The sequence below is a fragment of the Myodes glareolus genome, chromosome 8 (assembly GCF_982192425.1).
Source record: "Myodes glareolus chromosome 8, mMyoGla1.1, whole genome shotgun sequence".
NCBI lineage: Eukaryota > Metazoa > Chordata > Mammalia > Rodentia > Cricetidae > Myodes > Myodes glareolus.
Window position 1 is genome coordinate 10156799 of NC_142033.1, and position 27860 is coordinate 10184658.

At 42.8% G+C, this 27860-nt stretch overlaps 1 protein-coding gene across 2 annotated transcripts in view; it reads left to right on the top strand.

Annotated features, from left to right (window-relative positions):
- Rasgef1b (RasGEF domain family member 1B) overlaps window positions 1-27860 on the top strand; it is a 509760-nt gene that overhangs the window by 79281 nt on the left and 402619 nt on the right. For both annotated transcript variants that reach the window (XM_087908846.1, XM_087908847.1), the window contains exon 2: window positions 16562-16609. In XM_087908846.1, coding sequence (XP_087764972.1) covers window positions 16562-16609 — 48 coding nt within the window. The remainder of the gene's footprint in view (window positions 1-16561; window positions 16610-27860) is intronic.

The window sequence follows — 27860 nt, forward strand, 5'->3', positions numbered from 1 at the left end:
AAACATAAAGGGTACCCCAAAATAGTATTATTAGAAAGGTAGAAGAGACTTAGGGATGACAAAGATGGAGGGCAAAGGTAGACATTCGGAAACCAGCAGGGTCAGGACCTATAAAGTGGCTCGATAAAAGGAAGATGTGCTTTGGGTTTAAGAAGTGTCTATGAGTAGGATACAGAACAAAGACACAGGAAGGGTTCTGGGGGTACAGAGTGGCAGGTAGCTACCTCCCACATCCCACAGCTGACCCTTTCCAAAAGGGACTCTGGGCAAGTGGAATATGTGTTAACTGCTCTCAGAAAAGGCTTGTTGAAGGAGCTCAGCTGAAAGGAAGGTTCTGGATTGCTTGTGGGTTTTACCTGTTCTCTTGATCTATGTTACCAGTTGACACAGGCCATCAAGAGCTAGCTGTATTCTGCTCTTCTTTTAAAAAGTATGAAGAATATTTAATCATAACTGAATCACATTAATAGAAATTTTAATGAAACAGGGCCTAGCCAGGACTGGGAGGTAGCATAAAGCAACTAGAGAGTGTGAATGTCCCTCTGGGTACACTCTTCACTGACAAGAGTTTTTAGAACTTAAATTTAGTATTTAATCCAAAGAGCTCATGGGGGCTTCATAAATGCAGTTTAATTTAAAGGCTTTGCGACATGGGTGGTGCAGAAGGCACAGACTTTCAGGGACTTAAAATTATTCTTAGAATGAAGATAGAACACAAATGAAAATCCTTAAAAACACGCTCATTTAAATTTGTTTCCCATCTCAGGATATGACGGCTGAGCAGTGCTCACTTTTTATCTACCCTTGGGAGCAAGGAAGAGGGCCTGAAGAATTACTGGATGCTCGCAGAACATCTAATACAGAGTCTTCATTTTACAGCAAGGAACGTGACAGCAACGCGGTAGAAATATTTGTGCACAGTGTATAGCTCTTATATCGGGGGCTGGGAAAGGACAGGGTTTAGACACTTAGAGGATGAAATCCACATTCCTGCTCATGCCAGCAGTAAAGGAGCCACACGAGGAAAACCCTGGCTGCTGCCTCAGCTCCTCTACTTGATGTGAGATTCCCCTCTGTATGTTGTGAATGTATTTTATTACTATTGGTTAATAAAGAAGTTGCTTTGGGCCTATGGCAGCACAGAATAGAGCAAGGTGGGAACTCCAAGTAGAGATAGAGGAGAAAAGAAGGTGGAGTCAGAGAGACACCATGTAGCCACTGAAGGAGAAAGATGCCTGCCCACCAGAACCTTACTGGTAAACCATGAACCTCCTGGTAAAATATAAAAATAATAAAAATGGGTTATTTAAGATGTAAGAGTTAGTTAATAAGAAGCCCGAGCTAATAAGCTGAGCAGTGTTTTAATTAATACAGTTTCTGTGTGATTATTCAGGTCTGAGAGGCCAGGAAACAAACAAGCAGCCTCCACCTACAGAAATGGCACCCAAACGTTTGGGACTGATGCCCATCACCTACTTCATGTCCAGGTGCTTGTGTGCCCACTCAGAGTTAGGAGTAAAGTAGTTGAGACCATGCCTGAAGCTCAGTGCTCTCCACCTATGCAGTTGTTGAGATCAGGTCTGCTAGGAGTGCACAAGCACGAGAGCATGGTAGACTCCCGCCACCATACACAGAGATATTTTCAGGCTATGTAGTACACTACATAGCAGATTTAGCGTTTACTCAGATAAAAAAGGGTTTATGTGCTGAACATTACTTCCGTGAGTTAAAATGGTGAGTGTAGGAGCTGGCGGTAAAATTACTTCCACCATTTTAAAAGACTGAGAGAGGTGGAGCCAGCATCCAGGGCTGCTTGCAACCAAGCTGCTTACCATTTTAAAAGGCTCCTGGTCAAAAATAATTGCAGGTACACAGTAAAGACAGATTCAGATAGAAATAAACTTCTAAATGTCATAGTGTGTTTTAAAAATGTATGTAGGCTTGGGAGAGAGATGAAAAAGAGTAAAACAGAGTATTTAAAGAGACAGAGTAAGAAAGTCATAGATGAAAGGAGTAAAGATAATAAAATAAATATTAAAAAGTGATAGAGTGAAAAAGTAAGCATCATAAAGATGGAAAATACATAGGGTCTGAATTATGCATATTACTGTGTTATCTTTGATTTTTTTGACTACAGAGAGACATTTAATTTTTTGGACTGCTAAGCTAAGCCAACATATATATTTCAAAGGTATCTTGACTCAAATTTGGGTCTAAGGATATGTTGCTTTGGAAAAGAGGTTCTGCTTTTGTTTCCACAGAGGATAGAAAGTTGTGAATTCCTCACTGGCTAATATTGTTTGGTCAAACAAGACCTCCTGAAGCAATGGCCCAGATGCTTCAACATCCATGACAGTTTCAGGATTGCTGGTTGAGATGCACCTACCACACAGGATACCCCGTGACAGACCTGATTAATGGTGCCCACAATCATCAGGAAGTAGCCTAGAGAACAATGCTCAAATTCCCAAGTATTGTTTATAAATGTTTGTTTTCATTTGTAGTGGGCCTGTCCTGACTTGACTTCTCCAGCTCCTGTGACAAGTGTTTACTGTGTAAACTGAGACTCTGCCTTGGTTTCCCAGACCTGAATAACCACACAAAAACTGTATTAATTACAACACTATTTGGCCAATGGCGCAGGCATATTTCTAACTAGCTCTTACATCTTAATGTAATTAATAATAGATTAATCTATTTATATTAATCTGTGTATCATCATGAAGCTGTGGCTTACCAGTAAGGTTCTAGCTTCTTTTTCTTTCCACAGCTACATGACGTCTTCCTGACTCTGCCTTCTTTCCTCCTCTATCTCTGCTTGGATTTCCTGCCTTGCTATATTCTGCCCTGCCATAGGCCAAAGCAGCTTCTTTATTAACCAGTGGTAATAAAACACATTCACAGCATACAAAGGGGAATCCCACATCAGTATAGTGTCCTCAGCAATAGAATCTTATTATCAAGTTCTGGTGGGCAGCCAAGAGCAATGGCAACAACCTGCTTTGCTTTGCGGGGTCTGTGAGAGCATCTTGTCAACAACTTGAGGGTAGGTATTCTATACCTGGCATGGGAGTTTTTAGGTTGTCAACCTATGGCTTTTGGAAGGATCACAGGGAGGGGTATGGGAGAGCATGAAAGAGAAGGGATGGGAAAGAGTGATGACTAACATTAAGGATGTTGAAGAAGTCATTTGGAGATCTATTATTTTATAGTAGTGTTTAAATGGATGTTTTAAGTTTGTTTTTTGTCAATGACACAAGCCAAGGCTTCCATCAGACTGGTTTATAGATAAATCTATGGGGGTATTTTCTTGATCAATGGTCAAGATGGAGGTGGGTCATCTCCCTGCGGATGTTACTAACACGAGGAAGGTAGTCCTGGGTTGCATAAAACTCCAAGCTGAGCAAGTCAGTAATCAGTTCCTCTATGGTTCCTATCTCTGCTTCTGCCTGAGCTCCTCCCGTGACTTCCCTCAGTGACCAACTGTGATAGGGATGCGTGAGTCCGATAAACGCTTTCCTCTCTGAGTAGCTTTGGTCAAAATGCTTATCACAGCAGTAGAAACCAAATTAGGACAGCGGAGTTACTTTGTAGTAAAATTATAAGCTCTTGCGCCAAACTCTGTCACAAGCCTTGATGTTGGCCAGTGCCTGGGGAGGATATGTGTCTGTGGTGAAGCTGTAGAGTGATAGCCACATCACTCCTCATGGTAGCAATCACATACATGTGCTCGCGTGCACACACACACACACACACACACACACATTCACATACGTACACACACTCTCTCTCACACACACATTCACACACTAAAACTCTCACACATACATACATTCATACACACACATACATATACACACACTCACACACGTACACATGCACACACACACACATACAGCCCCAATTGTTCCTAACTCCCCTCATAGACTTTGTTCCAGCTTCTACTGGGTGTATTTTCCATGGAGGTAAGTCTATTCACAGAGTAAGTGAGGCTGGGGTTTGGGAATTGAAGGGTGACCTTGAGAAGCATAATTATCCAGATTCACTGAAAGTGAGTAACTCCCAGACAAGAAGACTGGATATGTATGGATTTTCCCCACACTAATTCATAGAGCCAGTACAGTAGTAATTACAATCTGGCCAGGACAAGTAGTTAATCTGCAGAAATAGTCAAGCATTTTCAAAGGCAATTCTGAAAGCCTGTGGCGAGATGCTTTCCCTATTAGATCTTAAACCATGAAAAACTGTGATCGTTAAAATGTTTCGGTGCTCAGCCATAAATTGAAAAATATGTAATTCATTTATTGTTGCAGGTGTTGCTTCCTATTGTGGTGTACCATAAACGCTGCAAATGTTTGTGACGGCCTCATCTTATTGGCAGTCTCCCTTGTAAAAAGGCTTAATATAGCCTTTCCTCCCCTTTCCAAGGATGGCAGGGGGAAAAAAAAACTAGATTAGCCTCAAAGAAAAGGCACAAGGAAATATTTTTTAAAGAACAATGGCACCTCACATAAAAAGTTAATTACGGGATCCCAGAGAGAATGCCAAGCAGCGGCAAAGGCTGCTGCTCCTATCAATTCTGTAGGAAGGACTTGTTAGCGATTTGGGCGGAAAATCCATTTACACCAGCTAGCAACATCAACACCAAATGGGTTACATAATTAAATATAAAACTTAAATCACAAAGGACTTAACCTGAAGTTTTATCAGACTCTAGCGGAGGCAGACTTTTATGGGCTTGGGGTCTAAAAGGATTGTTGCTCAGCTTCAGTACTCCTGATGATTGACAGCAACCTCCTGGTCCTGTCCGGTGCCATGTGCTCACGATGCCTGATCCACAGTGGGCTTGTCACGACTGGGTAGCAGATGCGGATGTAGGAGTGGATATGTGTACCCTTTAATACGCTGTGCTGTGGGAGTCTCTGGGCATGTTCTTGAACCCTGGATGGAGAAGCTACAAAAGTCTTGAAGACCATTGAGCACCTCTTTTACACTTCACACTGTGTTTCATGTATTCCTGGAGAGAAAGCATGGGGGAGGGGTGAGCTCTCAGAAGTGAAAGAGTTGACAATAAAGCCTTGTCACGGACAGCAGCTGAGGGTGTTCTAAATGATCTCCAAGCAAGCGCCATTGTTCTCTTCCTGCGGTGGTATAAAAATGGTGGCTTCCTAGGCTTCACGTCCTTTCTCTGGCTAGAATGGTAACGGAGAGCCACGAGCTAGGAAAGGAACCCTTCCATTTCATCCGTTTCCTTCTGCCTCCTACAGGGATTGTTGGACTTAAGCCTTGTAGTCTCGGCTGGCTCCTGTGGCTTCCTGAGCTGGGTCTGCCTGGTTCTCCATGACACCTCTTACATGCAGCCCATGTCTGTCTCAGAGTAGAACTGTAGAAACATTGCTTGGAAGGATGAATAAATGCCCATTACACATCTTCAGAAATCTGTAGAGAAGAATTCTAAGGCATAACCCGTGATTTGGAAATTCTCAGGTGAGAATATGTGGTTTCTAGTAACATTCTCGTTGTTGCTTTGCTTTCATGGAGTGCTCCGTCTGCAATTTCCATGAATTAACCTTGGCGATACAGGAATGCAGAATACATCATAGTCGTTTGTCTTGCCTGTATCCGTGAGCCGAACTCATCAGTGTTTTATTTTGAGCATGCCTTTCCCCCCCTCTGCACTATAGAGTTATTAATAGCAACGAGAGCTGCCCAGCTTCAGTCCGCCACGTGACTGAAGGCGATGTTTTAAGGAGATGGGAAGGAGTCTTCTCCCCAGTAATCTGTCTCCTGGGAGGTTCACTCCTTCAAAACTCCTCTCTTTGTAGCTGACATGGTTTGTGGTAGGGCCGCTGTGAAGGAGTAAATGGAGGCAGCCGACAGACAATGAGGACCCGGAGACTAGGGCTCAGGCTCGTGCTCCCCACTATCTGGGGAAGAATGGTCAGCTGCTACCAGAAAGCACTAATAGCCAGATCAGCACACCACAGCTCCAAATGAGGCCCAGGAGCAGACCAGGAAGAACAGAGGCTGTGAATAGAGAGAGCGGGCAGCAAGGGAAATGGAAGATGCTTAAGGTAGTGGCAAAGAGGGGTAACTTCCCGAAGCGACTGCTGTGCTCGTGGCCAGATAAATGAAGGGAGGAGGTGTGTTCTGTGCATGCAGTTGGGTATCCTGCTTAGAAAGGAAGAGAATCTAGAAGGCAATGGTGCTCACCTGGGTGACCCACCGAGGCAGCAAAGGGTGTCTTCACACATGGCACACTACAGAAAAACCTTGAGGCTATTAAGATAAATGGCATAAGCCAGTTAGAAAATGGCGAATGCTACAGGATTCCACGTACACTAACTTCCCAGAGCCTTCAAAAGTGCAGAGATAGGAAGTACCTTGGAGGGTACCAGAGACTGAAGGGAAGGGTATATAGGGGGTTAACAAACTGTGGAATCTCAGCGGAAGGGAGAAAGTCTTTGGAGGCTGTGCAGCCGTGTAACACACTTTACACTACTGTAGCACTCAAAATGGTCCAGATGCTAATGTTCATGTTTGATGTATTTCACTAGAATTATTATTACTTTTCTGAAATCAGAGATTATCTAGAAGAAAAAAGAGGGATGGGGCATCTTTGAAGACAAGCTGCTGAATTCAAACCCAGACAAAGATACTGACGGCGTGTGTGCTTTCAGGTGAGCCAGGGGCTTCTCTCAGCCTTGCATTTCTTTCTAATGGACTACAGAAATGTGATTTTGCTTTTTCACCATCATCGGGAGATGATGTAAACGTTCCCGAGTCTAGGCAGGCAGGGTGCATTTGATTATCCTAAGAGCTCAGCCTAGGGTCCCAGTCACTAGTTCAGATGGAATGACTTGACCTCAGTTCTGAGTGGGGCCTCCAGAAAGCAGGGTGTGACTTCATGGCGAAGTCACCAACGACAGCACACAATGAGGTGACAGGTGTTGTTGCAAGGGACACAGAAACAGTAACTGCAAGCTGTGTGCTTATAGCATGGCGGGGGGAGTTTCATCATTAAGATGAAAATCCCATTATCTGATTTGAAATACTTGATAGGTTCTTAGCATTGGGTATATTGCAGGCAATCCAATTACCAGCATTGTGGCACAGGGTGAGAATCACATTAATGACGAGAAAGACTCCATTAAGATTTGCCTAGTGTCGGTGACAGAAATCCCAAGTGGAACTGGCTTGAGCGCAAAATTTTATCATAGCTTTTATAATGCATGCCTGCCTTGACAGGGCTGGATTACAGCATTCAAATGTGCAACTCTGCCTCCAGCAGCTCTTGGATTCTGCATTCAGCTGCATTGGCATCAGCTTATTCCGATCCTCACGACAGAGGTGGCATGGCCGTGGATGCCCTCTAGTTTATATCCCATCAGGGTTACTTTCCCGAGTGAAACTTTTCAATTTCTTTCTTTCTTTCTTTTTCCCCTTCCTGAACAATACCGCCCAAAACACAGAGTGTGGCGCTGCAAGCTAGGAGTGCCCTGGAGCAGGGCTGCCACTGAGGCAATGGTGGCCTAGCACAATGTTGCAGTTTGTGTGGGGTGAGGCAGGCATCACTGAGTGAGGCAGTCTGGGGGACACAGCACACACACACACACACACACACACACACACACACACACACACACACATCTAATGAATACAACGGAAGTCCAAATTGGTAAACCCAGTGAGTTTTATTGGTGAAGGGGTTACTCACAGAAACGGAAATGACTCAAAGACAGTTGCATTATCAAAGCTCATCCATCAGGGCATGGGTGACAGCTCACAAAAACTCAAATATGGAGCACACTGTGCAGCCTGTAGGCAGCTTAGCAGGTTTGATCTGAGCCATTCAGGTATCCCAGCTGGCCTTCTAGGCAGTTTGGCTGGTCTCTGCTTCTTCCAGATAGCTGTGCTTGACTGAGTTTCCTTTGCAGGTAGGCTCCTTAGAGCATCGATGATGTGGAAGAATTGTCTGTATTCTGTCAATCATGTATTTTAATAAAACGCTGATTGGCCAGGCAGGAAGTATAGGCGGGTCAACCAGACAGGAAGTAGAGGCGGGGCAATGAGAATAGGATAAGGCTAGGGAGGAGAAAGCTCCCTCAGCCACTCCTGTGCAGACCACCGAAGAGACAGCATGTAACTTGCCCAGCTGAGAAAGGTACGGAGCCTTGGGCTAACGTAGATAAGGATAATGGGGTAACAAAAGTTGTAAGAACTAATAAGTAGCCTGACCTAGTGGGCCAATCAGTTTATAACCTTATGGAGTCCTGTGATTGATTTTCGTTGGGAGTTGCCAGTTGTGGGGTACCGGGCGGGACAGAAACCCCAACAGACAAGCCAGCCCTCATGCTACATATGGCGCCCACGTGGATAACTGAATCCACAGAAAGCTTGAGAAAGCTTGGGAAAGAGTAAAGCATGTTTTCTTGGTAGCAGCAATTTCTCGAGTCTGCTCTGCTTGCTAGAGGCAAGCAAGGCTTTCATCTAAGAGAGGCTTCCTGACTCAGCTTCAGCTGCAAAACCCTGCAGCTCTTTTAAGAGGTCCTGCCGCAAAACACTTAAATGGTGTTGATGAAAAGCTGAACACATGCTTTTCGGTTTTCAGCCGTAGCAGAAAAAAAGCTGTGCCGTTTTAAAATGCCGGCTTTCTGGGCTGTCCTGCCAGGGCAATCTCTGACTCTTTCAGGCAGGCAGTCCGACTGAGTGTGGTCTGTGAGCAGAATGCTACAGCTTGCTTGCTAGCAAGGACCTTGAAACGCCATAGAGTTGTGGCAGTGAACTGAAGCTCGGGCTGATATCTCAGCCATGAGGAATGGGCTGGATCTAGCCGTCAAAGCCACAGCTCTCCATATTGCTTAGTAAATTAAAGGCTTATGTAGTCAGAAAAAGAGAGATATACAGTAAAGAGACATTCAAAGAGGAAAAAAACCTCTAAATATTTTAGTGTGTTAAAAATATATGCAGGCTAAAAGTTAGTTCTTAATGTAAAAAAAGGAAGAAAGAGAGTAGTTGGGTGTGGTGGTACACACCTTTAATCCCAATGCCTGGGAGGCAGAGGCATATTGACCCCTGTGACTTCAAGGGACAGAGGTAGAGATTGACCTCTGTGACTTCAAGGTGTGATAGCACACACCTTTAATCCCAATACCTGGGAGGCAGAGACAGACAGATCTCTGAGTTCAAGGTGTGGTAGCACACACCTTTAATCCTAGCACTGGGGAAGCAGAGACAAGTGGATCTCTGTGAGTTCAAGGTGTGGTAGCAAATACCTTTGAGCCTAGTACTGGGGAGGCAGAGACAGAAGGATCTCTGAGTTCAAGGACAGTCTGGTCTACAGTGTTATTCCAGGACAAAGATATACAGAGAACCTGTCTCAAAAAGTAAAAGTAAAAATAAAAGGAATAAAGGTTAAAGTAAAGTCACACAAAGATGGAAAATACACAGAGAATCTTGATACTGTATGTTATTATGCTCTCTTTGAATTGTTTGATTGTTGAGGAAGGAGCAACAGCTGCTAAAAGACTTTTGATCATAAATGCTGCTGAACTAACCCAAGAAAATACCTTGGCTTCAAAATTGAAGTCAAAAGGTATGTTACTTTGGAGAAGAGATTTTGCTTTTGTTTCCACAGAAAATGAGAGGCTCTGGATTTATTCAGAGTTAAGAAAAATCATCTTTGATCAAGGGAGACCTCCTGAGAAATTTCCAGTAGGAACAGATGGCCTGGATGTCTGAATTCTACATCCAGAACAGATTCAAGACTGCTGCCTGAGATGATCAAGACTCATAGGATACTCCAGTCAGGACTTGATTATAACTCTAAATTTTCTTTAGGTTCCCATAAGATTATCAGCACCCCCAACCCGCATGAAGTAGCCTGAAATACTACGCCCACATTCCCAACAAATGGACTATGGGTATTTTCCTTTGTTTAAAAAAAAAAAGAGGAAAATGATGTGGGAGAATTGTCTGTATTCTGTCAATCATGTATTTTAATAAAACGCTGATTGGCCAGGCAGGAAGTATAGGCGGGTCAACCAGATAGGAAGTAGAGGTGGGGCAATGAGAATAGGATAAGGCTAGGGAGGAGAAAGCTTCGGTGGTGTGCAGACCACCGAAGAGACAGCATGTAACTTGCCCAGCTGAGAAAGGTACGGAGCCTTGGGCTAACGTAGATAAGGATAATGGGGTAACAAAAGTTGTAAGAACTAATAAGTAGCCTGACCTAGTGGGCCAATCAGTTTATAACCTTATGGAGTCCTGTGATTGATTTTCATTGGGAGTTGCCAGTTGTGGGGTACTGGGCGGGACAGAAACCCCAACAGACCAGCCCCCTCATGCTACACATTGATCCAGCGGTCTTTTCTGATTATATACTCTTGGGGAGGGAGGGGACTGGTGAATCTGGTCAGTTTCAGGAACTTCCTGAAACTGTTTTGAATTGTTTACTTCCTGTCTTCATGAGCATCCCTGAAGGGTGGAATGTTTCAATCTCAGAGGAAAGTGCATTGTAACGGAATGGCAGCCCAGTATGGGTTGTAGGTAACCTTGAAGGATGAGAAAAATGTCCATGAAAATGAGTGGGTTGGGATGTAGCTTCGAGTGAGGTGAAGAGGGTCTGTGAGCGTGGTAGGGGAGTTTCATCTTGGGGAGGATGAGGAGGCTGTGTCCACGTGACCAGAGAGTTCTGTGGGAGGCGTCAGAACCAGGAAGGGTTTGCAGAGAGTTCCGGGGAGAGTGGGAGTGACTATAGGGATAGAGATTGGCTATATGAGTAAGTATTTTAAGGATGAGGGAAGACATGTTTTTCAAAGAGGAACAGGTTACAGACATGGAAGAGGAAATTCAATTTAACTGTGTGGTATTGGATTGGAATTGGAGGTATTCATAGGAGTTTCTAGATGGGTGGAGGTGGATAGATGGATAGGAAAAGAAATGTGAATGCAAATGTCCGCCTTCTTAGTGGAGATTGCTTTCTCTTGATGCATGTCTTTAGGAACCATTCTTGACTCAAAGGAATGCAGAAGCTTTGGAGAAATGGTTGAGTAAAGAAAGGTTGGGGCCAGGAAGCCACAAGATGAGCGGCAAATGCCCTGCAGAGATGTAGGAAAGGGAGAAAAGAAAGACGGGGTTGAGTCAAAGGGACCTAAAAACAGTCTGAGGGCCTCTCATTGCTCATATCTGTGACAGTTCATCTTCCAAATAAATGGTGGTTACAACTCACCAGATGGTGCGGGAGAATTATCTGTATTCTGTCAATCATATTTTAATAAAACATTGATTGGCCAGGCAGGAAGTATAGGCAGGTCAACCAGACAGGAAGTAGAGGCGGGGCGATGAGAATAGGAGTATTCCAGGAAGGAGGAAGTCCCTCTGCCACTCCTGCCCAGATCACTGAAGAGGCAACATGTGAGCTGCCACGCTGAGAAAGGTACTGAGCTGTATAGCTAACATAGATCAGAATAATGGGTTAATATAAGCTATGAGAGTTAACAAGAAGCCTGAGCTAATGGGCCAATCAGTTTATAATCTTATAGAGATCTCTGTGTGATTGATTTTCCTTGGGAGTTGCCGGCTGTGGGATACCGGGCGGGTCAGAAACCCCAACAAGTCGGCCCTCATGTTACAACCAGATCGGACAGAACAAGTTAAGTTTAAGCTGGCCTAAACCAAAAGCTGTTCAGACTATGAAGGACCGTGCCTGAGTCCCTGGCCCTCTGCTTGCCACAGCATTCTGAATGATGGACAGCTGCAGTAGGTGACAGACAGGTGAAAAGAGGCAGCCCTCTTTGACTCCTTGCCAGCTGGATTGCATTCTGGATTGCATACTGTGTCTCTGGCCCTTATCTGCACGACTGTTCTCCCTGTCCATGGGAATCCTTCCTGCCATTGATATTCTGGGCTGCCCCTCCATCCTTTGTTGGTTTTTGCTAATCCTATCTAGATCCCGGGTCAGCAATTATTTTCCTGAACTCTTCCTCTACCCTGCTGTACCCCGACGGATGAAAGGATACAATGCAAGTGTCAGATGCTGGGCACAGAGCTGTGAGTTACAGTTGTCTGTCAGTAGTGGAAATGAGCTCACTGCTGCTCCCCAGGTTAGCGATATCCACCTGCTGACAGAGCTGGGCTCTCAGTTGGGTTGTGACCAAAGGTGAAGAGAATAGAACTGAGAAAGGACATCCAGAAGGGCCTAAAAGCCACCACAGAGAGGTTTGTCCCAATCATTTGCACAGACACTGCTCTGAAACAGAGGGTGCAGGGCTTCTTAACTATCTATTGGAAACTGTCTACCCTCTTGTCTCCCTCTGGGCAAGCAGGGGATGGTCTTGCATCATGAAATAATCTCAGTTCAAACCATCATTGATCTTTTGGGTTCAATTGCCTTTGTGATTTCTTTGAAAGAAGATGAGATTGGAAAAAATAAACAAAAACCAGACGTCAGGGAATATGTTCTTCCATTACTCTGCAAGGCTCACTGCAGTGTTAGCCACCCACAAGTCATTAGGTAGCCAATGCTTATTTCTAGAACTTTCCATTCACTCATTTTCTTTCTGTGTTGTTTTAGAAAGTAAGCAACAGAAGGCCACATATAATGGGAGACTTTGTTAATGTCCTATCAGCTGAGGTGTCTTTAGTCCAGCCCCTGAACACAGGGTGAAACTTCAAAGTATATCTTGATAAGAGAACAGTCTTCTCTGCCCGGGAGTTGGTAATTGTCGTCTTTGCAGGGTGACCCTATTCCATTACCCTGCAGCTTTCAATTAAGGGAACATAGACCAGAGCTTGCATTTAAGAATGCTCCTTTGTCAGTTTCATCTTGGGGTTGAAATTGGATTCTCTAATGTTGGCAGAGCAAACTGAAACATTACCTAATTCTGCTAAAAGAGCAGAGGGCTCACGAGCTCAAGTCCTCTCAGCGAGCGGTCAGAATCCTTGGCAGGGAAATCGAGTGGTCTTTGCTGAAAGAGGTCACTTAGATATCTTTTTGGTTCCCATTGAACTCACACATGTAGTGATCTTGACCCTAATTGGAGAAGTAGGTGTCAGAACACACACTTCCATTAGAAAGTTTGGAAAACATAATCGTACTCACTTCTTGCTGTTTGTAAAATTGAAATAGAGAACACGCTGCTTTAGTTAACACCACTCAGTAAGAGTTAGTGTCAGAATCCTGCAGCAGCAACAGTTTATTTTATTTTTATTGTTGAAAAAAGGTCATTGGTTTCTTTTATAATTTTTTTCTGCTGCCTCTCTATTGTGTGCGCACGTGTGGTGGGGGTGGGAGTAGGGGGATGGTGTGTGTGCATGTATTCAGGGCTAGCCTTAAAAGGTGGGTTATTTTTGTTTAAATGTCTTGAAGCCTACAACAAAACAAAACAAACCCCAAAAAACATTTCTAGGCAAAGTTTGAATTAAGCACACCTGACTTATGAACATGACTGCTGTGTGTGGCTCATGAATGCAGTTCCCTTCACCCTGCTCCACTCCAAGCCACCCCGCTCCCTTTCCCCTGCTGCCATTCATGCGCTCATGGCAGAGAAAACTTTCAGAGCTTTGGCCATGGGTGCCAGCTCAATTCTCACTCGACCAACTTGTTGGCGAGGTTCTAATCTATTCTCTCTTTTCTGACATTTTCTGTTCTTCCTCTGAGACAGCTATGCACACAGCGCAGCTCTTCCTGTCCTCTGGGCTCAGCTAATTCTTCCTTGGGGAGCTTTTCTCAGATAGCTGGTGCAGTGTTTTAAGACCCCCGGGCTTGAGGTTCCATAGGCTGGCTGGAATCTGGTTCTAGCATTTTTGGGCAGTGTGGGTTTGTGTAAATTACTGAGCTTCCTTCTCCTCAGCCTTCTCGTCCATAAAATCCGCATAGTAATCAATTACCCTGCCTTTTAGCCATGTCCTGTCCCATCTTTTCCAATTTTTACTCAATTGTTTGAGAAACACACAGACTAGTTTTATGTCAATTTGATACACGCTAGGAGGGAACACCAATTGCGAAAATATCTCCTTAAGATCAGGCTGTGTGCAGGCCTGTAGAGCATTTTCTCCATTAGTGACTGATGGGGGAGGAGGGCCCAACCCATTGTGGGTGGGGTCATCCCTGGGATGGTGGTCCCGGGTTCCATGAGACTAGCTGGGGTCGTTCGCCAACCGTTCACCCGCTTTAGCTCTTCCTGGTCACCCACAGGCTCTGCTCAAAGTAGGATTGTTAATAGGCATTTAACAGGGAGAGGAACACGTTCTTCACGGAGTGCGTTCTTCACGGAGAAGTGGAGGGGCGATGGCACCGGCTCCCAGTATTTTCCCACTTGTCATTCTCAGCTACTGTCACCCTTAAACATGTGATTCAAAGATTATGATAAGGCTACGTACCAGCTGAGCTTCTCAAATGCCTGCTCCATCTTAGACACCAGCTTGCTCTTCACAAGCTAACAGAACAGAGTTCAGGGGTGGGGCCTCTGGGAAGCGATTGGATTATGTGGGTTGTTCATTTATCAATGGATTCTCCCATTGATGGATTCTTATAGTTTAACGTGGAACAAACTTTAAAGTGAGACCTAGTTGGAAGATGGAGGTTGCTTTAGGCATGCTTCTTTAAGTGGTGTGCAATTTGTTTGTGATAATCATCTCTCTCTCTCTCTCTCTCTCTCTCTCTCTCTCTCTCTCTCTCTCTCTCTCTCTCTCTCCTTTCCTCCTCCCCTCCCTCCCTTCTCTCTCTTTGTTTCCTCACCCATACTGTGAACAGGTGGACTTCTCTGTCCTACCATGTAGACTCCACTGTGATGTTGGCTTTGCTTCCGGCCCAAATCTATGAGGACAAGCAACCATGGCTGAAGCTTCTGAGACCCCGGGCCACAATCACCCTTCCCTCCTATTAGGTTGCTTAGCACATGTGTTTTCAGAGGCAGAGAGTTGACTAGTGTGTCTTGATTTGGAATTTCTGGACTTGGGTTTGGGAAGGTTACATGACAAGCAGCGCCCCTGGACAGTATCTGTGAAAAGCATGGAGTCTGAGCATCACTAACCCGAGTTCTCTATTGTAGAATGCACAGTGCTGGTGATGGAAGTCATGGCAGCACAGTTTTGCTTTAGCTCATGGCTTTGTTGAGCCTCCGCCTTCAGGGTCACTGACTTCTTGGGAGTAGATTTGTTGGGGTCTCTATGTTAGTTTGCTGGAGCCGCCATAGAGGATGCAACAGCCAGATGATGTAAACAAGAGAAATGATTTTTCTGACTCTTCTGGAGACTGGATATCCAATATCAGGCAGTCACCAGGCCTGGTTTCATTAGGATGAATTGCTCCTGAGCTATAGATAGACACTGTGGTCCTCATGTGGGGATTTTTTCCTTGTAAGGATAGTGTTCTTCTTTCTTATGTGGATGTCACTCATTATCAGGGAGGAAGATCTGCAATTGCCTGAAATGATTATTTTAAATACTTTTCTTTTTCTAGAGGCATATCTGGGTAAGAAAATACTTGATTTATCTGCTGCAAACAAAGTAGGGTAAATGCAAAAGCACATATAATATCGGAGTTACTCTCTACTCACGGCAAATGTTAAAGGTAGTTACAAAACCTAAGTGCTGCTTTCTCGTCAATATTCAGCAAAACACTGAATCTATAAACTTATGCCAGGTAGTGTAAAATGGGCCTATTACTGATATCTTAAAACTAATAAATATATATTGAAAAAAATTATCAGTCCCAGCTACTAAAAGTAAATAAATATAAATAGATACAGAAGCTCTTTGTGACCCAAGTCCAAAAGCATTTAGGAAAACATTACTCTAGTCTTTGGTTTTGAATTAACTGATTCATCATACACTTGAGGCCAAATGTATTCACTGTCTCAATAAAGGAAGTTTGACTTTTGCTTTATCCTTATGGGGAAACAACTTGCCACATTATTGGTGAAAATATTCTTGTGCAGTTCAATGTCTGCTTTCCATTCACTAGTCCCCAGTCGATACAGAACTTCATGAACAACCTTGAGGAAAAGGCCCTTATGTATAAGCTTCTGTCCCTGAGCACTTTGCCTCCGTCTACTGCAGACACGTTTGATGAGCGTCTGTCCTCTAGAAATGTACTCGGAAGCCTTGCTGTACACTGGTTCATCTCTTCATTGCTTGCATCTGCTTTCTCTCGCTCCAGTGTTTGGAACTTTTATCTCCTTCCTCTGCCTTGCCCCTTGCCGCCGCTTGCTTTTATCCCCATCTTCCTTCCGTGTGCCTCATCGCAGCAGCGAGCCCTTCTTCATGTGTTAAGTTGGTGGTTTCTATGGTGTCCTCCAGGAGAAGATGCTGAGCTGGTGACTGTGAACGAGGCATTGACAAGCGCTTGCTCTGCGTTGTCGGCTCTTAAGCTCACACAGGCTCGCATTCAGTGAGGAAAACCCAGTCTAGGCTGTATTGCTGGATTTCTGGTGACTGTAATGAGAGTTAAGGAAATGGGCTTTAACTCAAAACTTTCACCTGCTAGAAGAAAGGGCTGTAGCATAAATTCTACAGTTGTGCGCATTCTTCATAGATTTCTTTCTCATTTTTCCTCTAGTCGAAAAGCCATTCCCAGGTTGGCCTGAAGTCAAGCACAAAGCAAAAGGTATGTTTTTTTCTTGTGCTTTTTTTCCCCATTTAACACATAACTATTCTTGCTGGTGTACAGGAACATTTCTTTTTTGGAAGGCCGAGATGTCCCTAGAGATAAAGTCTTTTTTCATTTTCACTTCTTTTGCTCTTGCAGTGGTAAAATTGAAGTGGGAGCAAGAGCCTTGGAATGAAACAGGGCTAGAGAGATTGCGGGTTCTTTTTATTATTATTATAATTATATTATTATTATATATAATTATATAATATATATTATATAATATATAATATTATAATATATAATATAATATAATATATATTATAATTATAATATATTTTATATAATTATATAATATGTATTGTATAATATTTTATTATAATATTAAATATTATTGTTGTTGTTATTATTGTTAATTAATTATATAATGTTATATATGTTAATTGTTAATATAATTAATAATTATAATTATTAATATTGTTATTATTATTATTATTATTGTTATTATTTGAGACAGGGTTTCTCTGTGCAGCAGTCCTAGCCCATTGTGAATGGGGCTATGCCTGAAATGGTGGTCCTGGGTTCTGTAAGAAAGCAAGCCAGGGGGAGTGAGACAGTAACGGGCACACTTTCATGGCCTTTGGAGAGAAGTTAAGGCTACACTTTGACAAATGGTATCCTGAATACCAGAATTTTATCAGAAGCTGTGTCTGGGCACTGAGTTAGTCTTTCACTTTCGCTCTCACGCAGCAGGGAAAATCAGCGAGTTTACCCATTTATTCACTATTTATAGGGCACCTGATTACATTAGACAGTGTGGTGGTTGTCGGAGGTGACTTCAACATTGGCGTGTGGACCCTACCCTCCTGGCTGTTCGTTGTAATGTAGTGTAGTAACATGATGTAACTGGGCACTTTGTATGTTATTTCAGTGTTAATGTCAGTGGGAGAGGCAGAGATCAGTCAAAGAATCTTCAGTCTCCCTATTAAACGCACTTGCTATTCCTAAGTATCTAAGATTTAGTAGTAATAAAAGCAGTAAATAGAAGCAGATGTAGTGACACAGGTCTGGAATCTCAGCACCTGCCAGGTAGAGGCAGATGGATCAAGAGTTCAAGGGCATTTCTGGCTTACATACTAAGTTCAAGGTCATCCAGGACTGTGTTAGACCCTGTCTCAAGAAACCCAAGCCCAAAGGAAAACAAGACAAGGCGTTGACATGGAATCATTGTTCTTTGGCTTTGTAAACATTAAGTAGTTACGCCATGTTCACTCTGGTTTTAAATATCATACTTCACTGTTAACCTCACATTAATGGAAGTGACGCGGAGACTTCCCATAATACCTTCTGCCCCTACAGGGCATAACCCCCTCCATTGTCAGCACCTCACTGATAGTATACCTGCTATTGGTCAGCTACACTGAGACATAACGATCACCCCAAAGTCTAGCTCTTTTGTCAGGGCTTTCCTGGGTGTTTGGATAACCTGAAGGTTTGAATGGGTATGTGATGAGATGTGTCTGTCATTATACAAACAAGCTGTGACTTCCACTGACTTAAGATCCCCCATGATTTGCGTTTGATTGCTCTCTCTGCTCTTGGTGGTTGTTAGTCCTTACCTGCCTTCACCACGTTCCCATTTACATGATGTCACATAGTTGGAATCATATAGTGTGTGACATTTCCATATTTGCTTTTTTTCACTTAGAAATATGTATTTAGGTTTTCTTCTTTCATCCTTCATGGATTAATAGCTCATTCCTTTTTTATTACTGAGTAATATTCCACTGTTTGGATGTCTTGAAGTGTATTCATTCATTATTGAGGGATAGCATATCTGATTGCATCTAAATTTTGACAGTTAGGAAGAGAGCTGCTATAAATGTCCACGTATATATTGAACAGAAAATTTCAACTTCTTTTGGTAAATTACCAAGGGACATGATTCCTGAGTGATATAGTTAAAATGAATTTAGTGGGTTTTTTTTTGTGTGTGTGTGTGTGTGCATGCGAGTGAATGTGCTTGAGTGTGTACACATTCCGTGTGTGTGTGTGTGTGTGTGTGTGTGTACAGGCCACAAGTCAACACTGGATGGGATGATCTGAGCTACCCACTCATTTTTGAGTCAGTGTCTCTCCCAGAGCCTAGAGCTCATTGATGAGCCGGATTAGATGACCACTGAGCTCTGGGGTCTGCCTGTTCCCTCCACCACCAAGATCAGGTTGCAGACTGGCATGCAGCCAGGCCCAGCATTGATGTGGGTGCTGGGATCCAAACTCACACAGGATGCTTGTGCAGCAGGAGCTTTCCGACTGGACCTCTGTAGTCAAACTGGGGACTCTCTTTCAGAGTGGTTGCACATCCTGCATTCCTAGCAGCAGGGGGCGCACCTGTTCCTCCATAGTCTCCCTACTGGGTTTTGATCATTTTAATGGGTATGGCATCTCATTATTTTAATTTTTGTTTCCCTGGTGATAGGTTGTAGCACCCACTGGTTTAATAAAAACTCAGAGAGAGAGACTGGGGTTCAACTTGAAGATCAGAAAAGACAAACAGCCAGTCACTGGTTCACACCTCTACCTTAGTTCAAAATGGCAATCCAGGTATCTCAGAATGAGACTGTGTGAGGGCTGTCTCCTCCAGTCTTAGGGCTGGGAATAAAGATGAGCACCACTACCACCCAGTTTCTAAAACTAGCATGGCTACTGGGATCAAAGGTGTGTGTCACTACCTGGTCTGTAAGGCTGATCAGTGCAGTTATTTTACTCTCTGAACTTCAGGCAAGCTTTATTTATTAAGACAAATGAAACATCACACAATATGTGACGTGGAATATCTTCTTACATGCTTCTTTGTCGTCTGTGTTTCCTTTTTTTGTGACGTGTCTGTTAAAAGCCTTTGTTCAAGTTTTTAGCTTTATTGTTGGGTGTCTGATTTGATTTATTCAATCTCTCATCAGATATGCCTGTTTGCAAATGCAAATATCCCACAGCCCCCTTTCCATGTCCTGTTTTTATATTCTCTTGGCAGTGTCTTTATAGAGCATAAAAAATAATTTTAATAAAGTCCATTGTATCAGTTCTTCCTTTCATGGATTAAAGCCTTTAGTAGTTTCATTCTGTTTTGCTAGAAAGAAAAATTACTTTGCTAAAGTTAATAGAGTGTTTAAACATCCCCAGCCATCCATTCACAAATCGTTTGTTTTTCAATGATCTCGAGTTTGCACTATACTTTCTTCTGTCAGAATCATCTTTCCAAATCAAATCAATTCCAGTAAATAACACTTGAATTGTGTGGCTTCAGCTCTAATCTCTCCCAGAAGTATTTGCATTTTAACAAGTAGCAGAAGCCAATAAAAGTGAATTGCAGAGGTAGAATTCTGGCATTAGCAAACAGGGCATAACTTCTTTTGTTGGTGGTGGGAAAAGAAGGATTTTCTTTTTAAATAAGTTTATTTTTTATTGTTTTTAATTGTATGTGCCTGTGTGTTGTGTGTCTGTGTACTATGTGCCTGTGCCTGTGTCTGCTTGTGGGTTGTGCACACAAATGCAGATGCCCACAGAAGCCAGAAGCATTGCATCCTCTGGACTTGCAATTATAGGTGGTTTTGAGGTTCCTATGTGGGCGCTGGGAAGCAAACTAGAGTCCTTTGAAGATCAGTACGATGAGTCTTAAACTGCCTGGCCATCTCTCCAGCCCCATCACTCTTCCTTTGCTTTCTGACCACTCCATTCAGTTTGTCCCTGCCACAACCAGAACAGCCCAAATGTCAACACCCTATATCAGAGGAGCACCTTTATTATACCTGTATTAAGAATTCATTTTTAACCACAGATCATAGCATCTGGGTTCATTCTTGGTGCTGGGCATTCTGGGTTCTGATAAATGTAGATAAATGTGCATGCATGTGATACATGTGTCATCTATCTGGTTACATACATATGTCACATTGATCACACAGAGAAGACTGATATCCCTTGTTCTCTGCCCATTACTCTTCCCTCGCCTGCTCTATGGGTCTAAAGAGACACCGTGACTAAGGCAACTCTTATCAAAGGAAACATTCAGCTGGATGTGGTGGCACATGTCATTAATCACAGCACTCAAGGCAGAGGTAGGCAGATCTTTGAGATTGAGGTCAGCCTGCTACAGAGTGAGTTCCAGGACAGCTAGGGCTACACAGAGAAACCCTGTCTTGAAAACCAATAATATAAAAGGCTTGCTTACAAACACAGTGCTGAGAACTCTATATAATGATCTACAGGCAGCAGGCAGAGAGATACAGGGCCTAGTGTGGGCTTTTGAACCTCTAAGGTTTAGAACATCCCTCATCAGTGACACACCTTCTGCAACGTGGTCCCACCTATTTTAAGAAGGCCACACCTCCTAATCCTTCTCAAACAGTTCCACTAACTGGCAACCAAGCGTTCAAGCATGTGAGTCCATGGGGCCCATTCTCGTTTAAATCACCACACTTGGTAACCAACAGTTAACCTTTACTGTCTGCTTGCCAGTCAGTATAGCGCCAGGTAGCTGAACTCCCAAGGCTTGGCCTCTTTTCTTTAGTGATATGCATTGTATTTCCTCCATCTTTTCATGGCTCAGGAGCTCTGTTTATTAGCATGCTGCACAAGACTGCAGACGAGTAGCTTCTGAAGATGACCCTGTGTGGCAGGATTGTGGGTAGAAGAGAACAAGACCCGGAATAGACACTTTGTAGGAAACACAGTGCTGTGGGAATGTGGCAGCTCCCTTAAAGGGGACAGGCCTTGATGGGCAATTGACTTTTCTAGCAGCAAATGTTTCAGTTGTAGGGCATAACCTCTGGTCACCTCTCAGTGCTCAGCCATGCCCATGTTAGTTGACAGTTGATCATTAGAGATGGGGCAGTATTCAGATCCCTCTCTAACAGGCCATCCTGAGTCTCTATGCTCTGTACATCCCTGACACTTGCCATATCCCTGCTGCTCCTAGTATCTGGCTCACACACTCCAGTGATGCTCCTGCTAGGCCTCCTTTGTTCTGACCCTTCTTTGTGTATGGTAGGAAATATGATAGACGTGTCTAGTTTTGGTGATATCACTCCTGCCTTAGGTTTTTCTTTTAGTCTTAAACAGCATTTCATTGTCTGGAGTATCACTATTTGTTGGTTTTGAAGACTATCTTGATTGTCTAAAGGTTTTGGCAGTTATGAATAAGATTTCTAGAAACACCCATGTACAGGTTTTTGTGTAGGCCTATCTTTCCAACTCATTTGAGCACGATTACCATCTCAACTCTTTTCTTTTTTCAAACTTTATTATTTCCCACAAATGATTCAGAGCCTCTACTGCATTTTCCATGCTTCTATTGTCTTCAAATATAATGCTTAAACCCAGTGTTTCTCACACATTGCTTCCTTGATCTCGGCCATCTAAATGATCCTGAATTAAGCCTCAAGAATGGATTACGTTCTGCTTGGAAGCATAGAAGAGATGAACACCACATAACCTTCGTTAACTGACAATAATTAAGTATACATGCAGGGTCTGTTGTACCTTGGATGTTTAATATTTTTGAGTTTGTTAATTTAGTGGCTGTATTTAGACAATGAAGAAGTGGAAACCGAAGGCGAGGTTTCCTGCCAGAAGAGCTCCTTCCCACCTTGTCATTTGTGTTGATACTTCAGAAGGAGTAGTTTGAGCCTTTTGTGTCATTGCAAGGGCCTGAGGACAGATTCTAGCTTATGGGGAAATTAAAAGTTGCTGCTTCGGGGAGTGACAATTCTCTTTGAAGGATTTGACAGGTGACCGGAAGGGGATTAGACTCCCTAGAGTGGAGTCTGCGGTGTTGTCTTTAGTCTGTGTTATTTCCCCACAACCTGTGAAAGATGCCCAGTGGCTTTCTGGGAGACACAGCTGGAATTAACTACCAAAAACAGTGGAATGAGTTCATTTCAGGAGGTCATCTCTACAGGCTTAAAACAGCAGATCCTAGGCGAGGTTGCTATTTTCACTATTATTTTTCTAGAAAGGAAAATGTTTTTTATACATTGATTTCCAGCATCTCCATGTTCCCAGGGATCCAAAGCCCTTTCTGACCTCCAAGGCACCAGGCATGCTTGTGGTTCACAGACATATATACAAGCAAAACACTCATACAAATAAATAAATGAATATTTTAAAGAAGTTTAGAGAAAAAATAATTGTATGTATTTATGAGGTTTGGTGTTTCTTGGGTTTATTTTTTTATTGTTTTTTATTGAGCTATATATATTTCTCTACTCCCCTCACTTCCTTCCCTCTCCCCTGCTACCTTCTTGCATGACTCCCACCCCCTAATTTACTCAGGAGATCTTGTCTTTTTCGCCTTCCTATGTAGATCAATGTATGTCTCTTTTGGAGTCCTCTTTGTTGTCTTGTTTCTCTGGGGTTGTGGCCTGTAGGCTGGTTTGTAGCATGTGGACCTGCTTGTTGGGATTTCTATTCTGCCCAGTTCCCACAGCTGGTAAGCCCCAAAGAAAATCACATAGAGGTCTACATAAGTTATAAACTGATTGGCCCATTAGCTCAGGCTTCTTACTAACTCTTATAACTTATATTAACCCATAATTCTTATCAGTGTTAGCTATATGGTTCAGTACCTTTTTTGGCAGGACAGGTCACATCTTGCATCTTTGGTGTTTTGATGGGACTGCAGAAAGAGCTTCCTTGTTCCCAGAATACTCCTGTTCCCATTTCCCCACCTCTACTTCCTGTCTGGTTGTCCCACCTATACTTCCTGCCTGGCTACTGGCCAGTCAGTATTTATTTGAAACATAATTGACAGAATACAGAATTGTCCTGCACTACTGATTTTTCTTTGCTTTATGTCTAAAAGCCACTTACGAGTGAATATATAGCATATTTGTCTTTCTGGGTCTGGGTTACCTCATTCAATATGGTTTTCTCTAGATCCATCCATTTGCCTGCAAATTTTCAAGATGTCATCATTTTTTTTAAAAAAAACTACTGAGTTGTACTCCATTGTATAAACATATCATATTTTCTTTATCCATTCTTCAGTTGAGGGGCATCTAGGTTGTTTCCAGGTTCTGGCTATGACAAACAATGCTGATATGAACATAGTTGAGTGCATGTTCTTGTGGTATGATTGAGCATTCTTTGGGTATATACCCAAAATAGTATTGCTGGGTCTTGAGACAGACTGTTTCCTAATTTTCTGGGAAATCGCCATACAGATATCCAAAGCTGTTGTACCAGTTTGCACTCCCACCAGCAATGCAGGAGTGTTCCCTTTACCCCACAACCTCTCCAGCATAAGTTGTCAACAGTGTTTTTCATCTTGACCATTCTGATAAGAGGGAATCTCAAAGTTGTTTTGATTTGCATTTCTCTGATGGCTAAGGATGCTGAGCATTTCCTTAAGTGTCTTTCAGCTATTTTAGATTCCTCTGTTGAGAGTTCTCTGTTTAGGTCTGTATCCCATTTTTTTTATTGGAATAGTTGGGTTTTTTTTTTTATCACCATCCCTGACTTCAAACTCTACTACAGAGCTACAGTACTGCAAACAGCCTGGTATTGGCATAAAAACAGACAGGAGAACCCATGGATCAAAGACCTGAATATCAATCCACACATCTATGAACACCTGATTTTTGACAAAGATAAAAATATAAAATGGAAAAAAGAGAGCATATGCAACAAATGGTGCTGACATAACTGGATATCAGCATGTAAAAGAATGCAAATAGATCCATATCTATTGTCATGCACAAACTCAAGTCCAAATGAATCAAAGACCTCAACATAAAACCAACCACACTGATTCTCATAGAAGGGAAAGTGGGAAGTACACTTGAACACATTGGCACAGGAGACCACTTCCTAAATAAAACCCTAGTAGCTCAGATACTGAAAGCAACAATTAATAAATGGGACCTCCTGAAACTGAAAAGCTTCTGTGAAGCAAAGAACACAGTCAACAAGACAAAACGACAGCCTACAGAATGGGAAAAGATCTTCACTAACCCCACATCAGACAGACAGCTTATCTCCATAATATACCAAGAACTCAAGAAACTTGACATCAAAATAACAAATAATCCAATAAAAATGGGGTTTGTTGGGTTTGCGATATGATGGCATTTGTTAAGTGTTTTGGAGTCATTTGACCTTCTATTTCATCCTTTTTCTTTCTTATTGCCTTGGTGTTAGTAAATATTTTCTTTTCTCTCAGTCCCTCATGGTTCTAATCAAAGGCCTCCTTCATTTCTATCTCCCCTTTCCTATATAAAGACCTTGATACATCCCCACAAAAGGATGCATGCTCAGAGTCACTCAGGTCCCAGCCTCACATATCAGGCCCAGAAGAGTCATTTTCAGGGCTGCTGTGGGCTGACTGTCTCAGGAACATCTCTCATGAATGAGCAATTGTACCTCCCAGGTTTCATGGGAAGGAGGTCATATATCCAACTCAGAAGAGTCACTTTCAGGGATGCTGCAGGCTGACGGTATTGAAACATTTCTCATTAATGAGCAGTTTTATCTCCCAGGTCTCATGGGAAGTAGGTACAAGCTCTATTGCTGAACGCACTCACCTTGTATTTTGGGGAAGAGGAAGTTGATGTCCTCAAGTGCATCTCTGCCTGCTAAACATCAAACATGATCACTACCAAGTCCTCTGTGGTTCTGGAGTTTCAGCAGGATTTCCTACTGGGTTCTCCCATATGCTTTTTTAGCTACTACATTATGAGTCAGTATTTTGGAATGTCAACCACTTTTTGAGAGAACCTCTGGGTGGAAGTCTATTAGGTAGGGGTAAACTGGATGAAGTTTTGTTGGGGATTGCGACAGAGGATTCATAGAGCAGGTTGAGTTTCCTGCAGTCTCCCCTGTTAACTGACGAGAGTGTTAACTGAAAATTTCAGCTCAGAAAGTCCTGACATTGAGTCGGTGTCTTCTCAAGGCCGAACTTTGATGTGTGACCCCAGTTTTCTCTAAGTGGCTTTTTATCAGGTTAACTAAGACAGAGAAGGTGGTTTAATTCATGTAAGTTAATAACTATTATACTTTCAAAATGCTAGATAGTGTTCCAGGGAGAATGAAAACATACCTATTTTTAATTGTGTGTGCATGTGCATGCATGCATCTGGAGGTCAGAAGAAATGGTTCTCTCCTTCTACTGTGTGGGTTTTGGGGTTTAAACTCAGGTCATACAGCATGGAAGAAGTGCCTTTACTAACTAGGCCATCTTATCCACTCCAAAAAAAAAAAACAAAAAACAAAAAACAAAACAACCCACAATGTTTTCCTGAAGGCATAAGTCACAAAACAATCCCACACCAGTTTGGAATTATGAGTAATAAAAGGGCTATTTATTTAAGTGAAAACTTACAGATCACTGTCCTAGACAACAAGCCCTCTGTGCGACCAGAAAAGTAGTCTAGTAGTCGGAAGCAGAGTCCTGAGTCTGAAGCAAGAGAGAGAGAACAGGGCTACGGCTGCTCTTTTAAAACAAAAAAGACCATGCCCAAGTGGGCTGGTATCTTAAAGGCTATTGGCTGAAGGAGCGGAAGGAGCTCCCACAGCATTTTCCTTTGTTTGTTCCTATGGTGTGTATGTGTGCGGGTGTGGGTGGGTGTGTCTGTATCTGTGTGTATGTGTGTGTGTGTGTGTGTGTGTGTGTGTGTATGTGTCTATCTGTCTGTCTCTCTGGGACTGTAGTGTGTGTGTGCTGCAAAGAATTGAACTGGGGCCCTTCACATTCTAGGCAAGCACTCTACCACTGAACTATATTCCTAGCCCCCTTCAACTTTTTTGTAATGAAGAAATACAGAGTTTTAAAATTCATAATTGGGAGTGAGGAGGAGGGAAGAAGAGGATAATATGTTTAATGTACACTCATACTTGCATGAAAATATTCTTATGCCATATAGTTATATATACATTGGGCATACAGAATGAAATTTTAATATAATAACAAAAAATTTACAAGTTTTACCTGTTGAGATAGTTGTTCTAAAAGATGCTGAGCTAGTATTTTGAAGTGTATTTTCACATAGACAGCTGTATTTCTAGCTTGTCTGAAAAGAAACTTTATCTAGAAAGTTAGTATGGATTTAGGGTAACTGCACTGGACTGAATGTGAGGGGCCACTGCTTTGCTCCATGGAGCATTTGCTTCTGGTTCCCTGTGGCTCACCTTCCCTGCTGTCTTAAGGACAACCTCCAGCGTGTCATTTCCCTGCTTTCCTAGCCATGGTGCCTGAGGTTTTAATTCTTATTCCCTTGGATAATATACTACTTTTCTCCTTGATGTTTTAGCTGAGATCAAACCCAGGCTGTCTCATAGACATAGTCTTAGCACATTCATCAACTGGGAGCTAATATTTAGTTTGAAACATGTTTGGCTTCAACCAATAGCTTATTTATGAATATATGAATATATATGAATAATTTTGGGGTTAAACTTTCTTCTGATATATTGTGATATTTAAGCCTTTTGTAGATGGTAATTGAGTTCCACACAGCATCACAATTCCTGGGAGAGCCTTTGTTAGTTGCTTTTTTTTGTATTGCTGCAACAAGATACTTGAAAAGCAACTTAAGGCAGGAAGGAAGGGTTTCTCATGGCTCACAGCTGCTCCATCTTTGTGAGGGAAGCTTGGCGGCCGACCTGTGAGGTGGCTGCTCTCATTGTATACACAGTCAGGATACAGAGCGATGAATGTTGGCACTTGGCTCACTTTCTCCTTTGAATGCATCCCCAGCCCACGGAATGGTGCTACTTGCACTTAGTGTGGGTCTTCTTATTTCAGTTATAACCTGGAGTAGGAACTCCCTCACAGAGATACCCAGAGATTTGTTCCCTAGAGGACCCTGTCAAGTGTATTAGCCATCATAGGCACACCCCCCCCCCCCGCCGTCGCCCCAGGTTTACCAAATGGCAGTTCTGCATTTATTTTTAAGCTAAGAGTCATTTTCTTTTACAATGGAATTAAGGGCAGCAGTCTAGACATGAATATACTGGCTTCCTAATAAAGCAACATTTATCCAAGTTCAGATGTCATTCTAATCACTGGTCTTTCAAGCTAAAACGTATCTTCATACATCGATAACCCAGTCACTGGAGATAGAAAACAGAAGGGAGAAGGAAGTCCACAAAGGAAGCAAGGCAGAGGAGATCTGGGTACCTTAAACGGAAAATGCTAAGCTTCTGTAAGACCTGAGCCTCTGGTCTGGAACCACAGCATCTTTGTGATGATTCAGTCTTCAGGTATCTAAGGTAT